This window comes from Salvelinus sp. IW2-2015, linkage group LG14 (genome assembly GCF_002910315.2).
Source record: "Salvelinus sp. IW2-2015 linkage group LG14, ASM291031v2, whole genome shotgun sequence".
In the NCBI taxonomy this organism is placed as follows: domain Eukaryota; kingdom Metazoa; phylum Chordata; class Actinopteri; order Salmoniformes; family Salmonidae; genus Salvelinus; species Salvelinus sp. IW2-2015.
The window spans coordinates 14,002,651-14,026,576 of record NC_036854.1 but is presented as its reverse complement, the minus strand read 5'-3'; the positions used below and the strand labels follow the sequence as shown (position 1 = coordinate 14,026,576).

At 42.4% G+C, this 23,926-nt stretch overlaps 1 protein-coding gene across 5 annotated transcripts; it reads left to right on the top strand.

The window, feature by feature from the left end:
• Positions 1-1,126: 1,126 nt before the first annotated feature.
• On the top strand, positions 1,127-23,026 carry LOC111972640 (ralBP1-associated Eps domain-containing protein 1). 5 transcript variants are annotated; one of them, XM_070446541.1, is made up of 19 exons: positions 1,127-1,378; positions 2,998-3,121; positions 8,038-8,231; positions 8,411-8,567; positions 8,895-8,959; positions 10,739-10,904; positions 11,379-11,442; positions 11,694-11,848; positions 11,990-12,111; positions 12,529-12,609; positions 14,358-14,445; positions 14,633-14,731; positions 14,889-14,961; positions 15,058-15,256; positions 18,478-18,651; positions 18,764-18,850; positions 21,834-21,973; positions 22,100-22,205; positions 22,369-23,026. In XM_070446541.1, exons 1-19 carry the CDS (start codon positions 1,226-1,228, stop codon positions 22,435-22,437), a joined length of 2,316 nt encoding a protein of 771 aa, XP_070302642.1. In that variant the 5' UTR covers positions 1,127-1,225; the 3' UTR covers positions 22,438-23,026. The 5 variants fall into 5 exon arrangements, with proteins under 5 accessions (XP_070302642.1, XP_023855424.1, XP_023855425.1 ...); XM_023999656.2 differs by having other exon boundaries at positions 8,895-9,028; XM_023999657.2 differs by having other exon boundaries at positions 8,405-8,567.
• The last annotated feature ends 900 nt before the right edge of the window (positions 23,027-23,926 follow it).

The window sequence follows — 23,926 nt, the reverse complement described above, 5'->3', positions numbered from 1 at the left end:
CCCCCACACATTGACTCTGCACCGGTACCCCCTGTATTTAGCCTCGCGTCTGTTATTTTATTGTTGCTCTTTAATTATTTGTTATTTTTCTATATTTTAATTTCAGTTTATCTTAATACTTATTTTTCTTAAAACAGCATTGTTGGTTAAGGGCTTGTAAGTAAGCAATTCACTGTAAGGTCTACTACACCTGTTATATTCGGCACATGTTACAAATAACATTTGATTTGATCAACGTCTCAATGATGATCAAAGGAAATTGGATGTACCTGAGCTCAATTTGGAGTGTGTATTTAATTTCCAATACATTTGCAAACATTTCTAAAAATATGTTTTCACTTTGTCATTATGGGGTATTGTGTGTAGATGGATGAGAGAAAACAAATCAGTTTAATCCATTTTGAATTCAGGCTGTAACACAATAAAATGTGTTATAAATCAAGGGGTATGAATACTTTCTGTGAAGTCCCTGTATCAATGTCTCCTGTAAGGCCAGGTTCTGGTTGTCTCCTCTCATAAGCGAGGGAAACCACAGCAGTTTATAAAGGCAAAACCTTCCGCAATGAACCTCCCATGCCTGGTCAATCACAGCCATGGCATTCTACTGGCGATAGTGCATTAGATATTACAAATAAACAAATATTATACATTAACTATGGCATTTTTTTGTGATCCGGGCGCCGCTCACTCGCAACGTCTGTACGATGACATCACGGGGCATAGGACTGGTGGCTCTGACTGATGGGGAAAAGAGCCAGAAGACTCTAAAACTTTACGTCTAACATCATTTTGAATTATTCAGACTTGATTGAAAAATACGGAATAGAACCGGAAGAACTCAGTTACATTTACCTTTGAATACCGACACCCAGTCTCGGAAGTCGACTATTGCTGACTTGAGGCTGGTTTTCTACCTGGCTAGCCAGCTACGTTAGCTAGCTGCTAACATCTTGTAACGTTAGTAGCGAGGCCAGATAGTCTAACTTTATCCACTGATAAATAGCAAAGTAATTATCCGAAATAGTCAATTGTTCTAACCAGTCGGCACGTAATATTGCGACTGGGCTAGTTTCTGGGGACATCCAAGACCCCTTCTTGCCATAACCAGCATTTAGCTAAGCTATTTAGCAAAGCTAACCAGCAACTTCGCACTTTTTGGGTCCAGTTCAGGCAAGTAAGGATAACGAAACAGCTAGTTCGCTAAACGGGTACTTTTTATGCCATAATGGAAAGTTTAACATTAACTGATGGAGAGCAGAAGTATTACTCTGATTTGTTCGTTTATTGCGATACGGACAACACAAAGAAAGTGGCTTCCAATGGCAGAGTTCTTGACCTTTTCCGGGCGGCCCAGCTACCCAGCGAGGTTGTCCTGCAGGTGGGCTACCTAAATTAACTAGCCAGCTAAACGTATCAATCTGTCTAATGTGATAGAGGTGTGTTTGTCACGTATGTGGCGTTCATGTTGACAGTGGTTAACGTGACGAGACACACCTTATACTTGCCAGTTAGCAAAGTGAAAAAGGTATTTCCTGCATCAAGCTAACTAGCAAAGCATGCTACCAAGAATATAGTTAAGTTGCTAGCATTACATTTTATACATAGCCACATGTTCTCTCAACACCACAGCTATTTATTTTCAATGTTTTTCTAGCTGTCTTTCTGCTTGATATTCTTGCAACTTGAATCATAAACTAGCTTAATTATCCCAACTTGTTTTTGTAGCTAACCAGTTTAAGTCGACAGCCCACTTCCTCTCGTGTATTTAATACTTTGTTGCTTGCTGGACTGGATACAAAATGTACAGTATAGACACTCTTATTTGTATCGCCTTGATACTATTCGAAGGTCATAGTGCTCATTTGACTGCTTAACATTAATCCAATCCAATATGTGAAGCCAGTAGAATGTGCATTGTAGCAACGACTGTGTTACTTGAACATAGTCATGTTCAGCTATGTCTTTGTATATTCGTGCTGTTATCAATTTGTGGGCTGCCGCCAACATTTCTGTTACGGTTGAAGATTTGCTGGGCTGTCTTTCTTTCAAAGTGTCATTTATTGACCTGCTCAGTCTAATTCCTATACCACTTGTCCTGGTGTAGGCTATAGAATTCATGTGAAGGAAGGGGTGTGACTCAGACTTTTGTTTCAACAGTTACTGTGCTCTTTTGTGGGACATGATGTATGCTTTTATTTCCTCCCTAATGCAAAAACACAGGACTAAAGGTTTCTGTTTTGGTTGTTCATTATACTGAATAATAGGCCTGGTCCATGATCCATAAATCTGAGATGTGAAATGTTGCCTGGGTCTGTCTGTGGCCTATTTCCCATTGAAATGATGCAGACTCACTAGGCCTTGGCTGGTAGTTATATTTCTTACCAACGTTGGTCCAACCTTACAGCACCGCAATGGCAAAGTCTCAGGGAATAGGTCTTCAACTTGCCGTATACATCTAATTCAGATACATCCTTGTAGAAATGTCAGACCATTTTCTTTTATGACGACACAAGTCACATTGCTCAGTGAGCACACGAAGCAACATCTGTCTTCCTGTGTTAGTTAGGAAGCAATGTCCTTGGAACTTTCTCTGTGAGAGACTGCAACATTCCCTCCCATGATCAACTATGTGGCACATAACAGTAATGCGTGAACACAATAGTGAGTTTATATCACTCTACAGACCTACAGTATGTTGATAATAAGATGAACTGCCCCTCCCTACCTTCAGGCTATGCTCAAACCCTACACCCCAACCCGAGCACTCCGTTCTGCCACCTCTGGTCTCTTGGCCCTTACGAGACGGCAGCTCCTGCTCAACCCAGTCCAAGCGCTTTTCTGTCCTTGTATCCCAAGGATGGAACCAGCTTCCCCCTGAAGCTAGGACAGCAGAGTCCCTGCCCATCTTCTGAAAGCGCCTGAAACCCTACCTCTTCAAAGAGTATCTTAAATAATCCCCCTCCTCAAAAAGACTGAAATGTAAATTTGTTGTCTCAGATCACAGAGCTCTGTGGAGCCACTCGCCTGGGCCATTTTGGAAGGAGCCAGTTTTACATTGCACTGAAACTCATCGCTGTAGCCCAGTCTGGACTGCCTCTCCGAGTAGAGAGCCTCAATTCTGGTTAGTAAACATGTCTGGAATACTCCATCTATTAGGAATTAACCACTAATGTATGAGAGAGGGTATTAGCACCTGGGGGCACACCGGACAATGTTTACATCATTTTATGTTTGCCTTTGGTGCGGTTTCATTTAAATTCAGTCGGCTATATTGAAGGGAGAGTAGCATAGTCATGTGTTTTTCACAATGGCACTCATTTGACTTCAAAACTGGATACAGTGCATTCGGAAAGTATTTAGACCCCTTGACTTTTCCCACATTTTGTTACGTTACAGCCGTATTCTAAAATAAATTCAATTGTGGTTTTCCCTCATCAATCTACACACAACCATAATGACAAAGCAAAAACCGTTTTTTTAAGAATAATATTWAAAAAAATGATTACATTTACTTATGTATTCATTTAGACGCTTTAGTCAGTACATTGTTGAAGCACCTTTGGCAGCGATTACAGCCACGGGTCTTCTTGGGTATGATGTTACAAGCTTGGCACACTTGTATTTGGGGAGTTTCTCCCATTCTTCTTTGCAGATCCTCTCAAGCTCTGTCAGGTTGGATGGGGAGTGTCGCTGCACATCTATTTAAAGGTCTCTCCAGAGATGTTCGATCGGGTTCAAGTCCAGGCTCTGGCTGGGCCAATCAAGGACATTAAGAGACTTGTCCCGAAGCCACTCCTGCGTTGTCTTGGCTGTGTGCTTAGAGTCGTTGTCCTGTTGGACGGTGAACCTTCTACCCAGTCTGAGGTCCTGAGCGCTCTGTAACAAGTTTTCATCAAGGACCTCTCTGTACTTTGCTCCGTTCATCTTTGCCTCGACCCTGACTAGTCTCCCAGTCCCTGCCGCTGAAAAACATCCCCACAGCATGATGCTGCCGCTACCATGCTTCACCGTAGGGATGGTGCCAGGTTTCCTCCAGACGTGAAGCTTGGAATTCAGGCCTAAGAGTTCAATCTTGGTTTCATCAGACCAGAGAATCTTGTTTCTCATGGTCTGAGAGTCCTTTAGGTGCCTTTTGGAAAACTCCTAGCGGGCTGTCATGCCTTTTACTGAGTGGCTTCCGTCTGGCCAGTCTACCATAAAGGACTGCTTGCTAGAGTCCTGCAGAGATGGTTGTCCTTCTGGAAGGTTCCCCCATCTCCACAGAGGAACTCTAGAGCGCTGTCAGAGTGACCATTGGGTTCTTGGTCACCTCCCTGACCAAGGCCCACTCTAGGAAGAGTTAATGGTTCCAAACTTTTTCCATTTAAGAATGATAGAGGCCACAGTGTTTTTGGGGATTTTCAATGCTGCAGAAATGTGTTGGTACCCTTCCCCAGATCTGTGCCTCGACACAATCCTGTCTTGGAGCTCTACGGATAATTCCTTTAAAACCTCTTGGCTTGCTCTTACATGCACTGTCAACTGTGGGACCTTTTTTATATAGACAGGTGTGTGCCTTTCCAAATCATGTCCAATCAATTGAATTTACTGCGGGTGGACTCCAATCAAGATGTATAAACTTCTCAAGGATTATCATTGGAAACAGGATGCACCTGAGCTCAATTTTGAGTCACAGAGCAAAGGGTCTGAATACTTATGTCAAGGTATTTCTGTTTTTGATACATTTCCCAAAATGTCTAAAAACCTGGAAAAGGGGAAGGGGTCTGAATACTTTCCAAATGCCCTGTGTGCTCCCTAGAGATGAGCTGTTTTTAAATGCATATACTGTCAACATAGAGGATACGTCACCCAAGTTTCATATCTGAGTCCATTAATAAGTAGCAGGATGCAGAGATATGGATGGATCAGAGATGGAGTGTGATTTTGCAGGAAATAAAGACCACTATAAAGTACCAGTCAAATGTTTGGACACACCTACTCATTCAAGGGTGTTTTTTATTTTTACTATTTTCTACATTGTAGAATAATAGTGATAACACAAACTATTAAATATCACATATGGAATCATGTAGTAACCAAAAAAGTGTTAAAACAAATCAAATATATATATATATATATTTGAGATTCTTCAAAGTAGCCACACTTTGCCTTGATGACAGCTTTGCACACACTTGGCATTCTCTCAACCAGCTTCATGAGGTAGTCACCTGGAATGCTTTTCCAATGGTCTTGAAGGAGTTCCCACATGCTGAGCACTTGTTGGCTGCTTTTCCTTCACTCTGCGGTCCAACTCATCCCAAACCATCTCAATTGGGTTGAGGTCGGGTGATTGTGGAGGCCAGGTCATCTGATGCAGCCCTCCATCACTCTCCATCTTGGTCAAATAGCCTATACACAGCCTAGAGGTGTTTTTGAGGTCATTGTCCTGTTGAAAAGCAAAATGATAGTCRTACTAAGCGCAAACCAGATGGGAAGGCGTATCGCTGCAGAATGCTGTGGTAGCCATGCTGGTTAAGTGTGCCTTGAATTCTAAATAAATCACAGGCAGTGTCACCAGCAAAGCACCATCACACCACCTCGCATGCTTCACGGTGGGAACCACACATGTGGAGATCATCCGTTCACCTACTCTGCGTCTCACAAAGACACGGCAGATTTCCACCGGTCTAATGTGCATTGCTCGTGTTTCTTGGCCTAAGCAAGTTTCTTCTTCTTATTGGTGTCCTTTTAGTAGTGGTTTCTTTGCAGCATTTCAACCATGAAGGCCTGGTTGACGCAGTCTTCTCTGAACTGTTGATGTGTCTGTTACTCTGGGAAGCATTTGAGGGGAAGCTGAGGCTGGTAACTCTAATGAACTTATCCTCTGCAGCAGAGGTAACTCTGGGTCTTCTTTTCCTGTGGCGGTCCTCATGAGAGCCAGTTTCATCATTGCACTTGATGGTTTTTGCGACTCCACGTGAAGAAACCTTTCAAAGTTCTTTACCTTTTTCATATTGACTTACCCTTACCTTCATGTCTAAAAGTAATGATGGACTGTCGTTTCTCTTTGCTTATTTGAGCTGTTTTTGCCAAAATATGAACTTGGTGCTATTTGGTAAAAGACCATCTTCTGTATACCAACCCTACCTTGTCACAACAACTGAAATTCCACAAATTAACTTTTAACAAGGCACACCTGTTAATTGAAATGCATTCCAGGTGACTACCTCCATGAAGCTGGTTGAGAGAATGCCAAGAGTGTGCAAAGCTGTCATCAAGGCAAAGGGTGGCTACTTTGAAGAATCTCAAATTGTAAATATATTTAGATTTATTTATCACTTTTCTTTGGCTACTACATGATTCCATATGTGTTATTTCATAGTTTTGATGTCTTCACTATTATTCTACAATGTAGAAAATAGTACAAATGAAGAAAAACCCTTGAATGAGTAGGTGTGTCTAGACGTTTGACTGGTACTGTATATACAAAAGCATGTGGACACCTCTTCAAATCAGTGGATTCGGCTGCTTCAGACACACTCGTTGCTGACAGGTGTATAAAATTGAGCACACAGCCATACAATTTCCGTAGACAATCATTGGTTGTAGAATGGCCATACTGAAGTGCTCAGTGACTTTCAACGTGGCACCGTCATAGGATGCTACCTTTTCAACAAGTCTTTTAATTTTAATTTTTTTTTTTTACATTTCTGCCCTGCTAAACCTGCCCCGGTCAACTAAGTGTTATTGTGAAGTGGAAACGTCTAGGAGCAACAACGGCTCAGCCGCGAAGTGGCAGGCCACACAAGCTCTCAGAACGGGACCGCCAAGTGCTGAAGCGCGCAGTGCGTAAAAAATTGTCTGTCCTTGGTTGCAACACTCATTATCGAGTTCCAAACTGCTTCTGAAAGCAACGTCCGCACAATAATTGTTCGTCGGGAGCTTCATGAAATGGGCTTCCTTGGCAGAGCAGCCGCACACCAGCCTAAGATCGCAATGTGCTATGCCAAACGCCAGCTGGAGTGATGTAAAGCTTGCCACCTTTGGACTCTGGAGCAGTGGAAACTGGAGTGTTGAATCACGCTTTACCATCTTGCAGTACGACGGACGGATCTGGGTTTGGCGGATTCCGGGAGAAAGCTACCTGCCCCAATGCATAATGCCAATTGGGAAGTTTAATGGAGGAGGAATAATGGTCTGGGGCTGTATTCATGGTTCGGGCTAGGCCCCTTAATTCCAGTGAAGGGGAAATCTTAAAACTACAGCATACAATGACATTCTAGACAATTCTGTGCTTCCAACTTTGTGGCAACAGTTTGGGGAAGGCCCTTTCCTGTTTCAGCGTGACTGTGCCCCTGTGCAGAAGTTGAGGTCCATACATAAATGGGTTGTCGAGATCAGTGTGGAAGAACTTGACTGCCTGCACAAAGCTCTGACCTCAACCCCATCGAAAACCTTTGGAATGAATTGGACCGCTGACTGCGAATCCAGGCCTAATCGCTCAACATCGCTAATAATCTTGTGGATGATGGAAGCAAGTCCCTGCAGCAATGTTTCAACATCTAGTGGAAAGCCTTCCCAGAAGAGTGGAGGCTCTTATAGTAGCAAATGGGGGACCAACTCCATATTAATGACCATGAGATGTTTGATGAGCAGGTGTCCACATACTTTTAGTAATGTAGTGTACAAGCGAAGAATAGAGAACAAATTCAACAGGAAATTGCACAGGAAATTGCACAGTCTAAACAGGAAGCTGGGCCAGAGATATTGGAGGGAAAGACTCAAAGTACCTCTTGAAAACCTGAACATTAGGCTTTGTAAAGCACCGTTTGATACATCACTTGAGTAAATTGGGTAACACTTAACTAGATGTGGTTAATAATGCAGCTGCAAACAAATGTTGTGGTTATCATTTTCAACACTTTTGTAGGCCGTATTGTAATAGGCCATACTAGACGACAACAACTGACTAGTCAAATCCTGCTAGTTGAAACAACTAACTAGCTAGCTAGAAGGGATTTGAGGCAGTGCTGTAATCTAACAGTTTCTCATCTACAGTCAAGGACTTGCCTTTGCCTCGCTTTGTTGTGGCCAAGAATGAACAGGAGGCCAGACACACAGCCATGTACCCAGACTCTGAGAACCAGGGGTCTTACCAGGGTGTAATCCCACGACCCCCAGGCCGAGGGCAGGTCAAGAAGTTGTCTGCCCATGAGGTCATCCAGCCCTGCGTGCCCACAGTAGAACCACAGGTCATTGCCCCTCTGAGCGTTTCTCTTATTAAGAGATCTCTAGTGGAGAAATATATTTGATAAACTATTTGAATTTGAATCTAGTTTCTTGACAGATTGATCTGTCAGAATTACAATTCAAACTTTGATAGACATTTAGGTTTTAATCTGATGTTATTTGCCACTCTTTGAAGCTGCAGCCTGACACCACGTCCCCTGTGGTGTCTCCTCACCAGTCCCCTCCCACCTCGCCCCACTGGAGAAAGCACAAACGGCAGGCCAGCGGGGGGAACGTAGAGAGACAACCTGTGGTTGTGGCAGGTGCTGTCTGGACACCTTTCAGAGAAGCACAAGCAGGTACACACTCCACACAACAACCTGTATCCTCTGTGAATGTTAGTCTGACAAGGTTTACAGTTTCATTTGTAGATGTGTATTAACATCTGTACACAGTTGTCATGCATCGTTTTGGCTTTCGCCAGTCATACAACTATTACATAGCTTGCTAGGTAAGTGAGGTTCAGCCAATAAACAGAACATGATTATTGATAATAGGAATATTGATGTCATAAGTGTCTCTAGTCCACTCACTCAATGCTTGAGTATGCTCACTGCATCAGCTAGAAGGAGCTCTGTGTAATCTAATTGCCTTGTTCTGAGGCTGTGTAACTACTCTCTCTACAGGACCTGTGGTGTCAGGTGATGGGATGTGGTCTGCCAACTCTCCTCCCCCTGTTCAGGAAAGCTGGGTCAGTTTGAAAGATGCTCATCCCCCTTCCTCCAGCACACTCCCAGCAATACATTGCTCACCGGTCCAGGTAGTGCAGCAAATGCTTCCATGGACCTGTCATATTTCTTGTAATGGCTTAAAGGCATAGAGATGGAGATGGCCTATTTCACTAGATGCACTATTTCATTGGCTAATGTTTCCCCCTCATAAAACTACATACGGTGCATTCGGAAAGTATTCAGACCCTTTGACATTTTCTACATTTTGTTACGTTACAGCCTTATTCTAAAATGTATTAAATTGTGTTTTTCCCCCTAAATCTACACACATTACCCCATAATGACAAAACGAAAACAGGTTTTTAGACTATCACATTTACATAAGTATTCAGACCCTTTACTCGGTATTTTGTTGAAGCACCTTTGGCAGCTATTACAGCCGCATCTTCTTAGGTATGACGCTAAAAGCTTGCCACACCTGTATTTGGGGAGTTTCCCCATTCTTTGCAGATCCTCTCGAGCTCTGTCAGGTTGGATGGGGAGCATCGCTGCACAGCTATTTTCAAGTCTCTCCAGAGATGTTCGATCAGGTTCAAGTCCAGGCTCTGGCTGGGCCACTCAAAGACATTCAGAGACTTGTCCCGAAGCCATTCCTGCGTTGACTTGGCTGTGTGCTTAGGGTTGTTGTCCTGTTGGAAGGTGAACCTTCTCCCCAGTCTGAGGTCCTGAGCGCTCTGTAGCAAGTTTTCATCAAGGACCTCTTTGTACTTTGCTCCGTTCATCTCTCCCTCCACCCTGACTAGTCTCACAGAGACTGCTGCTGAAAAACATCCCCACAGCATGATGCTGCCACCACCATGCTTCACCGTAGGGATGGTGACAGGTTTCCTCCTGACGAGACCCTAGGCATTCAAGCCAAAGAGTTCAATCTTGGTTTCATCAGACCAGAGACTCTTGTTTCTCATGATCTGAGAGTCCTTTGGGTGCCTTTTGGAAAACTCCAAGAGGGCTGTCGTGCGTTTTACTGAGTGGCTTCCGTCTGCACACTACGATAAAGGCCTGATTGGTGGAGTGATGCAGAGATGGTTGTCCTTCTGGGAGGTTCTCCCATCTCCACAGAGGAGACTCTGGAGCTCTTTCAGAGTGACCATCGGGTTCTTGGTCGCCTCCCCAACCAAGGCCCTTCTCCACCGATTGCTCAGTATGGCTGAGCGGCCTGCTCCAGGAAGAGTCATGGTGGTTCTMAACTTCTTCCATTTAAGAATGATGAAGGCCACTCTGTTCTTGGACCTTCAGTGCTGCAGAAATGTTTTGGTAACCTTCCCCAGATCTGTGGCTCAACACAATCTTGTCTCGGAGCTCGACAATTCCTTCAACCTAATGGCTTGGTTTTTACTCTGACATGCACTGTCAACTGTGGGACCTTATATAGACAGGTGTGTGCCTTTCCAAATCATGTCCAATCAATAGAATTTACCACAGGTACAAACATCTCAAGGATGATCAATGCAAACAGGATGCACCTGAGCTCAATTTCGTGTCTCATATCAAAAGGTCTGAATACTTTTTATTTTTAATACATTTAAAAAAAAATGTGTATACCTGTTTTCGCTTTGTCATTATGGGTTTTGTGTGTAGATTGATAAAATATTTAATCCTTTTTAGAATAAAGCTGTAACGTAACAAAATGTTGAAAGTCAAGGGGTCTGAATACTTTCTGAATGCACTGTAGATACTGCTACTGCGATAAGTCAGGAACTGTTCTTTTCTCTCTAAATGTTTCACATGACTGGCTTTAGGAAAACTCTTCTATACGAACGGTTGCATCTGCGACAACAACCAATGAAACCCAAAGACAGTCCAGTGGTGGTTATGACGACCCCTGGAAAATCACAGACGAGCAGAGACAGTATTACATAAATCAGTTCAAGACCATCCAACCAGACCTCAACGGTTTCATTCCTGGTGAGTAGTGAGCTTTGTGTGAAACCACCTTTTACACATTCACCTTCAATCTGCAGTTGCTTCATCCATTTTTGGACTAATAAATTAATGTTATTCAAGAATCAAAGGGTATATACATTTAGAAATGCCTAATGAGCTTAGTTTAACTGTAATACTCCATCAGAACCCAAAATATGTTTGTTTTACACCAATGGTTGTAAACATTGTAAATGTTAACAAACATTTTATAGCCTCTCAACATGTTAAAAACGATCTTTAATATATTGGCTGGTCAGTCCTTGTATCCATAGCTCTGCCCATTCAATTTTAGTGGTTACATTTCTCCAGGCCTATCCCTTAGCTTTTTACCAAAACAGAGGCAGGGAACCACTTTGTTTCAATTAAGGATTGGCCCTTTAAAGGTTACAGGGACGGGCTGTTATGCTACAGTGATTGATCCAGCACAAACAGTTTTTCCCTTCGTCTATATTTCAGGTTCTGCCGCAAAAGAATTTTTCACAAAATCAAAGCTACCTATTCTTGAACTGTCCCACATTTGGTAAGTGATTAGAAAGAGGGCTATTGGCTTTAGTTGAGATGCTCCCCATATGTAATGATGGAATTATATTATGAACCACCTGCTTTATTCTTAATCCAGGAAGTAATACCAAAGAATGGAATACATAACTCTTCAGTTAATGAATTTGGATACATCTTGTCCAGTGATTGAATTCACAAGGGATTCGAGCAGTTTAAAATTCACGAGTGTGTTTAGTCTTTTTCGCTGACTCACATTTTTTTGCATTACAGGGAGCTGTCAGATTTCGATAAAGACGGGGCGTTGACACTGGATGAGTTCTGTGCTGCATTTCATCTGGTTGTTGCTAGGAAAAACAGCTATGATCTTCCCGAAAAGCTGCCAGAGAGTCTTATGCCAAAGCTTATTGACTTGGATGACTCAGCAGGTAAAAGCTGGTGCTCTCCTGCTATATAATCAGAATCTGTCCAAACCCGGCCTTGGAACCGTCTGCTGCAGACAGTTGATTTATGAAACACAGAGAGAAATGGAACCATCATCCTGATGATATAAATGTTCCATGTTCCAGAGGTTCCAGACCAGGCCCCTGACGTGGGCTACTCGGGATCCCCCGTGGAGGTGACACCCAACAAGTCCCCCTCCATGCCCTCACTCAACCAGACCTGGCCTGATCTCAACCAGGGCAATGAGGTTGGACACCGAACCACCACATGTTGTCACTGTAAAATAGGACATCGTTGAACTTTTGCCATTCCAGCATTTTGCAAATTACTTCTCAATTAAGTGATCGATAAGGATCTTTCCATTGCTCGGTTTTAGTAGCTGTCCTCTTGCAGTAATTTCCTAATTCAGTATCTTTCTTATCCATTTTTGAGAAACACAGATTAGTACTTACAGAAAGCTACAATTGTTGATATTCTGTCCGTTTGCTCCATTTCTATTATTAGTTATCATGGTTCCAGTCAATATCCATCCCTTCGTCACTATAATGAATGGATAAGGGATAGTAAATGCAGTTCCTCACCCCTCCTGTGTGAGAGCCGTGGGGTTTGTAACTGGGTGGGGAATCATCCTGTGTGCTGATGTGTTTCTGCTCTGTCTCTTTAGCAGTGGGAGACTTTTAGTGAACGCTCCTCCAGCTCACAAACTCTGACCCAATTTGATTCTAACATTGCACCAGCTGATCCTGTAAGTCCATCACTTAGTATGCCTGTTTCAGTATAAATGATGAAATTAACCCAAGGGCTAATTGAGATCTCGCTCTGAGTGCATGTACTTAGTGCTACTGAATCCACCGCAATAGCAGTGCCCATGTGATTTTTGCTTGCTTAGCTTTTTTTTGTCCCATACTATGATTAAGAATATGACATTGTGGGCCCTACAAGGTCCTGGTAAATTTTAAGTGTTAGCAAAATTGAATGTCTTTCTTATTTTTTTTTACTCTTTTCTACATTGTAGAATAATAGTGAAGACATTGAAACTATGAAATAACACATGGAATCATGTAGTAACCAAAAAAGTGGTAAACAAATCAAAGTAACCACCCTTTGCCTTGATGACAGCTTTGCACACGCTTGGCATTCTCTCAAACAGCATTAGGAGGTAGTCACCTGGAATGCATTTCAATTAACAGGTTTGCCTTGTTAAAAGTAATTTGTGGAATTTCTTTCCTTCTTAATGCGTTTAAGCCAATCAATTGTGTTGTGACAAAGTAGGGGTGGTAAACAGAAGATAGCCCTATTTGGTAAAGACCAAGTCCATATTATGGCAAGAACAGCTCAAATAAGCAAAGAGAAATGACAGTCCATTACTTTAAGACATGAAGGTCAGTCAATCCATAACATTTCAAGAACTTTAAACGTTTTTAAGTGCAGTCGCAAAAACCATCAAGCGCTATGATGAAACTGGCTCTCATTAGGACTGCCACAGGAAAGGAAGACCCAGAGTTACCTCTGCTGCAGAGGATACGTTCGTTAGAGTTAACTGCACCTTAGATTGCAGCCCAAATAAATTCTTCAGAGTTCAAGTAAGACACATCTCAACATCAACTGTTCAGATGATGAATCAGGCCTTCATGGTCGAATTGCTGCAATGAAACAGGACACCAATAAGAAGAGACTTACTTGCGGCAAGAAACACAAGCAATGCACATTAGACTGGTGGAAATCTGCCATGTTTTTTTGAGACTCAGAGTAGGTGAACAGATGATCTCTGCGTGTGTGGTTCCAACCATGAAGCATGGAGGAGGATGTGTGATGGTGTGGGGGTGCTTTGCTGGTGACATTGTCCATGATTTATTTAGAATTCAAGGCACACTTAACCAGCATGGCTACCACAGCATTCTGCAGTGATACGCCGTCCCATCTGGTTTGCGCTTAGTGGGACTATCATTTGTTTTTCAAAAGGACAATGACCCAACAAACCTCCAGGTTGTGTAAGGGCTATTTGACTAAGATGGAGAGTGATGGAGTGCTGCATCAGATGACCTGGCCTCCACAATCACCCGACCTCAACCCAACTGAGATGGTTTGGGATGAGTTGGACCGCAGCGTGACGGAAAAGCAGCCAACAAGTGCTCAGCATTTGTGGGAACTTCAAGACTGTTGGAAAAGCATTCCAAGTGAAGCTGGTTGAGAGAATGCCAAGAGTGTGCAAAGCTGTCATCAAGGCAAAGGGTGGCTACTTTGAAGAATCTCAAATGTTCAATATATTTTGACTTGTTTAACACTTTTTGAAATGAAAGAAAAACCCTTGAATGAGTAGGGGTACACACTTTTGACTGGTACTGTAGATCTTCAGTTTTCTCAAGCTGCATAATTGCCATGAATGGAAGCTTTTTCTAGCCTTTTGCAAACTGTTCTGACACTAGGAAGGATTTCAATCCTAATGGCAGTATATGGACTTATGGTCAAACTAAGACACCTTTGTTTTTACAGGATACAGCCATTGTCCACCCTGTCCCCATCCGCATGACCCCAAGCAAGATCCATATGCAAGAGATGGAGCTGAAGAGAACCGGAAGTGGTAAGATACATTCCCCATATGATGAGAGCACGTAAACATATCAGAAGACCGAGCTCTGTCTTCTAAAGCAGTGGAGACTGGAGAGACTAGCAACTCTCAAGAATTTTACTGAGAAGTAGTGAAGGGATGCGCTGTACCTCTTTCTAAATACTGTTAAGGGAATTGACCGTCTTTCTCATTCTTGAAGACCACACACACCCTACGAGTCCCCTGATGGCTAACCCACCTGACCTCTCTGAAGAAACCAAGCTTGCCACCTCTATGAAGTTTGTAACTGTTAACTCTGGTAAGTGTCTCAAGGGATGTGCCATTATCATAAAGAACTTAGGACAGTTGCAATTTTTAGGTAGGCCATATTTCCTACAATAGATCTGTGACCATAATTATATTGCATTTCCTTGAGGCATGGTTAAAGATACAATACTCATATTTCTCTCCTAAAGGGGATGGTTATAGCAGTTCAGATTCCTATACTTCAGATCAAGACCCAATTACAAGTGTTGTAACAAGACAAAGGTAAGTTGGTCTCAATATCTAGAGATATTCGATGTCAAACACGTGCTTTGTTTATTGAATAGTTTTTGAATGGTAAGCTCACTATCTGTGTTGTAGGTCTCATTCTGGGACGTCTCCTGAAGGACTGAAGGTGGTGGCTGCCCCCCCACCGCCACCCCCCAGACCACACGCCTCCCACTCCCGCTCCTCCTCTCTAGACATGAACAGAAGCTTTGCGGCTGTCCCCACCGGGCCACAGTTGGCTGGAGTTGTGGCCTACCCTCCAGCCGTGCCTCCTAGACCACTACCCACACAGGTAGAACTATCAGCACAGACCTGAAGACTTATCAAAATGTAGCTGCCTCTGTGTAGTCTTTAATAGGAAATGTACATATTTAAATGCTGAAATCTCCTTTGTTCTATTCACTCTACACAGACTATTATTACTACTACTACTACTACTACTAAGGGAGTAGTAATAAGGGTTACATGGAGAAATCCGAACCTCTCTGAAATTAAAATGGATAGCCTTCCCTTGGAGAAAAAGTGATATACACACCCAAAATAATGATTAAAACAAAGTGGATAGCAGAGAACACGTCTACTGTTTACCCTCACTTCTTGGACAGACCATAGCCTTAGATATGCAGTTTTAGAAACTGTTCTTTCTTCTGGAAGCATTACATGGCAACGCAGGATTTATTTATTTTTTGGCACAGGGCTGCAGGTCAAAAGGTTGTGAGTTCAGAGACTACTGTGGACAGATCTCTTTTTTTATAGTAAAATCTATCATATTTGCAGGTCAGAGAGAAATTGCCTTTTAGAAACATTTCATGCAATTCTACGTAATTTTACATATTAGCAGAATCTTTTTTAATACTACATAAATTATTGAAATTACAGGCTAAGAATGGACAGATGTGTGTTCATCTTGTCACAATTCTCAATGCCAAATCAGTGTGTTTTGTTTGCAACAAAACTGTTCATGTTTGCAAATAATCATTAGGAATCTGAGCATGGTACTTTCAAAAGTTAAGCCTACCTTTCCACCCGAAACAGAGTAGCCCTACCGATGCAGAAAAATGTAAGCTTTAACTACTGTCTACTCTTCTTCTGTGGCTTAACCCAACGAGAGAAGGTCACACGTGTTTCCCTAAAAGCTGTTTGGGTTTAAATATCTTCTACTGTACAGAAAGTGAATAGCTTAATCAATTGATAGTGACAGATTTGATTACTTCCCAAGCAAAGTAAATTTGTGTCTCTGCTGTAGAAACTAAATGATATCCCGGGTATTTTACCGCTTGTTTCTATCATAAAACTTCACGGACCAAAGCACTGTTATAGTTGACTTTATATAATGGGATCTGTCATTCCCCCCCCCCCCCCCTCTAAATCTTAAGATAACAATGTGTAGGCCTGTGCTTTTTGCCATTTTCTTTAATAAAAGGTAGGCCTATGGCAAATCTATGGATATAGCAGCCTAACTTTGCCTAATAGCCTAATTTTGTCTGTCAAACAGGTAGGCCTACCTCTTTCTTAAATTGGAAGAAATAGGCTCCAATACAAAGTCCTCTTGTTGTTACTAAAGTCGAATTAAAACGTTATATTAATGATGCCTACTGTCCATTGGTTGTGCTGCTGCTTCAAGTTTCAGCACCACATTGTTACTCGAATCAATAACTGAATAATACATCATGGGCAAGAAAAAAAAAAACTGAACGGAACATAGGTTATAGGCTAGTCCGCGCACAAGATATTGCATTTTTGGACTAGGCCTAATCAGAAATAATTTTTGGAAGAAGCCTTTGACTCACCTCCTGAACTGCTGCCACTGTAGGCCTGCACAGCATTGGTGAGACAGCACACAAAAAAGGTTTTGATCAGCAAGAGCAGAGCAGCCCGGGGCACAGGGTTGGAATATCCATTGCAGTGTGTAATGCAGCCTAGTTGTATTTATACCGTCCCAGCAGCTATCTTTGTAATATAACTTTGATCTGTGCTTCTCCGACCATGCACTTCGTAGCCTATAAGCTATGGATAATTTGATTGAGACTACACTAAATAGCCTGTAGGCGCACTTGATATTGCATGCCAGGCGGAGAATCAGCGATGAGGGGCGGCATCAGACGCATATATATATATATATATATATATATATATATATATATATATATATATATATATATACACACACACCATACCAGTCGAAAGTTTGGACAGATCTACTCATTCAAGGGGTTTTCTTTATTTTTACTATTTTCTACATTGTAGAATAGTGTTGAAGACCTCAAAACTATGAAATAACAAATATGGAATCATTTAGTAATGAGAAAAGTGTTAAACAAAATATATTTTATTCTTCAAAGTAGCCACAGTTTGCCTTGACAGCTTTGTACACTCTTGGCATTCTCTCAACCAGCTTCACGAGGAATGCTTTTCCAACAGTCTTGAAGGAGTTCCCACATATGCTGAGTACTTGTTGGCTGCTTTTCCTTCACACTGCGGTCCAACTCATCCCAAACCATCTCAATTGGGTTGAGGTCGGGTGATTGTGGAGGCCTGGTTAACTGATGCAGCACTCCATCACTCTCCTCCTTGGCCAAATAACACTTACACAGCCTGGAGGTGTGTTTTGGGTCATTGTCTTGTTGAAAAACAAATGATAGCCCCACTAAGCGCAAACCAGATGGGATGGTGAATTGCTGCAGAATGCTGTGGTAGCCATGCTGGTTAAGTATGCCTTGAATTCTAAATAAATCCTGGACATTGTCACCAGCAAATCACCATCACACCACCACCTCCATCCTTCACGGTGGGAACCACACATGCGGTGATCATCCGTTAATGAACCTACTCTGTGTCTCACAAAGATATGGTGGTTGGAACCAAAAATCTCAAATTTGGACATATTTCTACCGGTCTAATGTCCATTGCTCGTGTTTCTTGGCCCAAGCAAGTTTCTTCTTATTATTGGTGTCCTTTTAGTAGTGGTTTCTTTGCAGCAATTCAACCATGAATGCCTGATTCACACAGTCTCCTCTGAACAGTTGATGGTAACTCTGGGTCTTCCTTTCCTGTGTCAGTCCTCATGAGAGACAGTTTCATCATAGTGCTTGATGTTTTTTGCGACTGCGCTTGAAATGTTCAAAGTTCTTGATTTTCCGTATTGACTGACCTTCATGTCAAAGTAATGATGGATTGTCGTTTCTCTTTGCTTATTTGAGCTATTCTTGCCATAATATGGACTTGGTTTTTTACCAAATAGGGCTGTCTTCTGTATACCACCTTGTCACAACACAACTGATTGTCTCAAACACACTAAGAAGGAAAGAAATTCCACAAATTAACTTAAAAAAATACTAAACACTCCCCTTGACTGAAATTGAAAAACCATGACCCTCCCCCATTTTTCTCCAGGCACCTATTCAGTAAATTTCAATCCACCTCTAAGTCATTGACTAAGTAATCTCCAATTCAAGGTTGTGTTCCATTTTTTCAATATGCAGTGTTAAGTCTGAACCCTGTGTCTGTCCCCAGACCTCGGGTCCCCATAGTGGGCATCGCTCAGATGAGGGCCTGGCAGCTCATTCCAGTACCTCGCCCCAGCAGATCCCGGAGCAGCCCAACTTTGCTGACTTCAGTCAGTTCCAGGCATTTGCTGCCTCAGATCAGCCCAGCGATGACGGGGAGAAGCACCCAGAGAGTCTGCCGGTAAGTCAAACACAATAAAATGCAGAACCACCTTGCAGTTGTTGAACCTAACCCGGTTATGTCATCTGTACTCCTGTTATAATAAGACAGACTGTTCGTTCTCCGTTCACAGGTAGAGAAGTCTTCAGAAGGTGCTGGGCCTTTGAGAACTGTGAAGAGTGACAACCAGGAAGAGCGAGCTGCAGCTACTGTGAACTCTGTAAGTAATTGACTTATTTAGACCATGATGCACCTCAATCAATCACCCCAACTACCTCGTACCTCAGTACACTGACTCGGTACCTGTACAGTGGCTTGTGAAAATATTCACCCCCCTTGGCATTTTTCCTATTTTGTTGCCTTACAACCTGGAATTAAAATAGATTTTTGGGGGGAGGGTATGTATCATTTGATTTACACAACATGCCTACCACTTTGAAGATTTAAAATATTTTTTGTGGAACAAATAAGACAAAAACAGAACTTGAGCGTGCATAACTATTCAKCCCCCCCCAAAAGTCAATACTTTGTAGAGCCACCTTTTGCAGCAATTACAGCTGCAAGTCTCTTGGGGTATGTCTCTGTAAGCTTGGCACATCTAGCCACTGGGATNAGTCAATACTTTGTAGAGCCACCTTTTGCAGCAATTACAGCTGCAAGTCTCTTGGGGTATGTCTCTGTAAGCTTGGCACATCTAGCCACTGGGATGTTTGCCCATTCTTCAAGGAAAAACTGCTCCAGCTCCGTCAAGTTGGATGGGTTCCGCTGGTGTACAGCAATCTTTAAGTCATACCACAGATTCTCAATTGAATTGTGGTCTGGGCTTTGACGAGATCATTCTAAGACATTTAAATGTTTCCCTTTAAACCACTCGAGTGTTGCTTTAGCAGTATGCTTAGGGTCATTGTCCTGCTGGAAGGTGAACCTCCGTCCCAGTCTCAAATCTCTAAGATTAAAACAGGTTTCCCTCAAGAATTTCCCTGTATTTAGCGCCATCCTTCAATTCTGACCAGTTTCCCAGTCTCTGCTGATGAAAAACATCCCCACAGCATGATGCTGCCACAACCATGCTTCACTGTGGGGATGGTGTTCTCGGGGTGATGAGAGGTGTTGGGTTTGCTCCAGACAGCGGTTTCCTTGATGGTCAAAAAGCTCAATTTCATGTCATCTGACCAGAGTACCTTTTTTCCATATGTTTGGGGAGTCTCGCACATGAATTTTGGCGAACACCAAACATGTTTGCTTCGTTAAGTTAAGCAATGTCTTTTTTCTGGCCACTCTTACGTAAAGCACAGCTCTGTGGAGTGTTTGACTTAAAGTGGTCCTATGGACAGATACTCCATTCTCTGCTATGGAGCTTTGCAGCTTCTTCAGGGTTATCTTTGGTCTCTTTCTTGCCTCTCTGATTAATGCCCTCCTTGCCTGGTCCGTGAGCTTTGGTGGGCGGCCCTCTCTTGGCAGTTTTGTTGTGGTGCCATATTCTTTCCATTTTTTTTAATGGATTTAATGGTGCTCCGTGGGATGTTCAACGTTTTGGATATTTTTTATAACCCAACCCTGATCTGTTGGGTTATAAGAGCTCCATGGTCTTCATAGTGCCACTTGCTTGGTGGTGCCCCTTGCTTGGTGGTGTTGCAGACTCTGGGGCCTTTCTGAACGGCTAAATATTTATATATACTGAGATCATGTGACACTTAGATTGCACACAGGTGGACTTTATTTAACTATTTATTTGACTTCTGAAGGTAATTGGTTGCACCAGATCTTATTTAGGGGCTTCATAGCAAAGGGGGTGAATACATACAGTTGAAGTCGGAAGTTTACATACACCTTAGCGAAATACATTTAAACTCAGTTTTTCACAATTCCTGACATTTAATCCTAGTAAAAAGTCCCTGTCTTAGGCCAGTTAGGATCACCACTTTTTATTTTAATAATGTGAAATGTCAGAATAATAGTAGAATGATTTATTTCAGCTTTTATTTCTTTCATCACATTCCCAGTGGGTCATTAGTTTGCATACAGTCAATTAGTATTTGGTAGCATTGCTTTTAAATTGTTTAACTTGGGTCAAATGTTTCGTGTAGCCTTCCACAATAAGTTGGGTGAATTTTGGCCCATTCCTCCTGACAGAGCTGGTGTAACTGAGTCAGGTTTGTAGGCCTCCTTGCTCACACACGCTTTTTCAGTTCTGCCCACAAATCTTCTATGGGATTGAGGTCAAGGCTTTGTGATGGCCACTTCAATACCTTGACTTTGTTGTCCTTAAGCCATTTGCCACAACTTTGGAAGTATGCTTGGGGTCATTGTCTATTTGGAAGACCCATTTGTGACCAAGCTTTAACTTCCTGACTGATGTCTTGAGATGTTGCTTCAATATATCCAGATCATTTTCATTCCTCATGAAGCCATCTATTTTGTGAAGTGCACCAGTCCCTCCTGCAGCAAAGCACCCCCACAACATGATGCTGCCACCCCCGTGCTTCACGGTTGGGATGGTGTTCTTCGGCTTGCAAGCCTCCCCCTATAGGACTCGTTTTACTGTGGATATACTTTTGTACCTGTTTCCTCCAGCATCTTCACAAAGTCCTTTGCTGCTGTTCTGGGATTGATTTGCACTTTTCGCACCAAATGACATTCATCTCTAGGAGACAGAACAATAGTACAATAGTCTCCTTCCTGAGCCGTATGACGGCTGCGTGGTCCCATGGTGTTAATAATTGCGTACTATTGTTTGTACAGATGAACGTGGTACCTTCAGGCATTTGGAAATTGCTCTCAAAGATGAACCAGACTTGCGGAGGTCTACAATTTTTTTTTCTGAGGTCTTGGCTGATTTTCTTTTGATTTTCCCATGATGTCAGGCAAAGAGTCACTGATTTTGAAGGTAGGCCTTGAAATACACCTCCAATTGACTCAAATGATGTCAATTAGCCTATCAGAAGCTTCTAAAGCCATGACATCATTTTCTGGAATTTCCCAAGCTGTTAAAGGCACAGTCAACTTAGTGTATGTAAACTTCTGACCCACTGCAATTGTGATACAGTGAAATAATCTGTCTGTAAACAATTGTTGGAAGAATGTATTGTGTCACGCACAAAGTAGATGTCCAAACCGACTTGACAAACTGTTGTTTAACAATACATTTGTGTAGTGGTTGAAAAACACGATTTATACAGTGTTTTGTTTTTTTTCCCTGTCAGGCCAAAGGGTCCATCATGGCCCCCCCACCTAAGCCTGTCCGCCGGAGACTGAAGTCTGAGGATGAACTCCAGGAAGAGGCCCTCCCCCTGAAGTCTAACGTCATAGCCACTGTTCTAGCTGCACAGCCATCCATTCCCAGGTAGGAACAGGGGCTCCATATGAATCTGAATAGTGACTGGTCTTTCATTGATGATTTATATATCTTAGATCACTTAATTGGCATTGAAATTAAGAAATGTAAGTTTTGAATAAAAAAAAATTGCAGGTCAGTTGGGAAGGATAAAAAAGCAATTCAAGCCTCTATCAGAAGAAACAAGGAGACCAACACAGTCTTGGCCAGGCTCAACAGTGAATTACAGCAACAGCTAAAGGTAGGGGAGTGTTTAAACACAGTACATACATACTAACCAATCTGTTAGTGAACTGAACCTGAGGCTTGATTTTGAACATTTTGGCATAAAAAAAATCAAAGTCTTTAAAAAGGTTGAACTTCAATCCTAATTTTAGGTTTATCTTGCTGTTTTTCATTCATAGGACTTGCTAGAAGAGAGGATATCTTTGGAGGTTCAACTGGAACAGCTTAGACCATTTTCCCATTTGTAACCTGTTTGTGTGAGGAGGACAAGTCCATGAGAGCAGATAGGAGAGATGCACATGTTGTTCTCCCGATGTCCACTCCCTCTGTGTTCTGCTGTCTCTACTMTGGGAAACGGACTCTGTCACCGACTGACTGACTGCAACAACACACCCTGAGTCGCCCTCATCAGACAGAGTACAGTCTTACCAGAGCTGCTGGGATGGGAATGTTACAAATATTGGCACTTTTATTTATCAAAGAAATAAAGATTATTGTAGACATCAATCCCTTATAACAGGACAGGCCCTCGAGGCCAGCCAGGCAGGCATAGAACTGGAACTTGAGTCATGGGGTACTGAAGGCCAAGTTCCCTCCCCATTCTTCCCCATGATGACAAGTGCCCAGTTCACTGAATGAGAGGAGCACACTGTGGTCTGTCTGTACTGTGTGTGGGCCTGGCCGCCTGGGCCCTGTCAAGGACAGATAATCATACCAGCGAGGGCATTGGGTGAGGAGAGGGGAGGAGTCTGGGAGATGATGCTCTATCCTGGAGCACCTTGGACTGATCATGTGACAGGAATTTATTAATGTTCCAGTTTATTACTGTGGATGTATGTGGGCAGGCAACGGTTACAAACTGCACAATGCAACAAGTGTTTGTGTTCTTTTAGTTTTTTTCACTAGTCTTCTGCGATTTGATCCTTAACACAGTGAGCATTACCTTGTGAAGTGATTGACCTCCAGATGACGGAACACCTTTAAGTTTTCGCTCCTGGCTCTGTAGTTGCTCATGCTGACGCTGCCTGTGAGAGAGGTCCTTGTGTGATATGATAACCAACTATGGAAGTGAGACCTGACTGAAAAGACTGCACCCCCGTTTTTCTTTTTGTTTGACACCATTTTTATTTTTACCTGCATGTTGTTCATGTTCTTATCTAGTATGAAGACTGCGCTTAAAAATAAACCACTTGATTTCTACCTGTATATCTTACCTAGTATGACATTGTGGTGGTACCTAAACATTGTATAACTGTCTTTGTTTTTTTTCTTAACCTGTCCTCAAATGCCTTACTCCTGGCYTTCAGGTTTCCACTTTAATCTATTCTCCATGTATTGAACCTAGGTGAGCCTTCTTTTCCCTGCTGTTCAGGTTGATGTACTGTAAAAGGGTTATGTTGTATATTGTATATGATACACACCTTTTGATCTCATATGTACATTTGCATTAATTGCTGACTAACAGCAAATATTCTATTTAATTGCTTATTATGGCTGTGGGATGATGTTTAACTGCATGGATGTATCTCTGCAGAATGAACTAGCAGCTGTGTGATTTTTACACAAAATAAAATAACAATATTTTAACCACCTTTTTCCGGTTCAAATGTTATTGTTGATGCGACTCACTCAAGCAGTCCCAAGGAATACCTTGTATTGCTACATTCTGAACGCTTGATAGTAAAAAATGATGCATTCCAGTCTGATAAGATCCTTTATCAGCTGATGTAACATTTT

Coding starts and splice junctions, on each gene's coding strand:
- LOC111972640 (XM_023999655.2), top strand. CDS start 1,226: ATGGAAAGTTTAACATTAACTGATGGAGAGCAGAAGTATTACTCTGAT. Junction 12,610..14,357: donor ACATTGCACCAGCTGATCCT/GTAAGTCCATCA, acceptor TTGTTTTTACAG/GATACAGCCATTGTCCACCC. Junction 18,652..18,763: donor AGCACCCAGAGAGTCTGCCG/GTAAGTCAAACA, acceptor CTCCGTTCACAG/GTAGAGAAGTCTTCAGAAGG.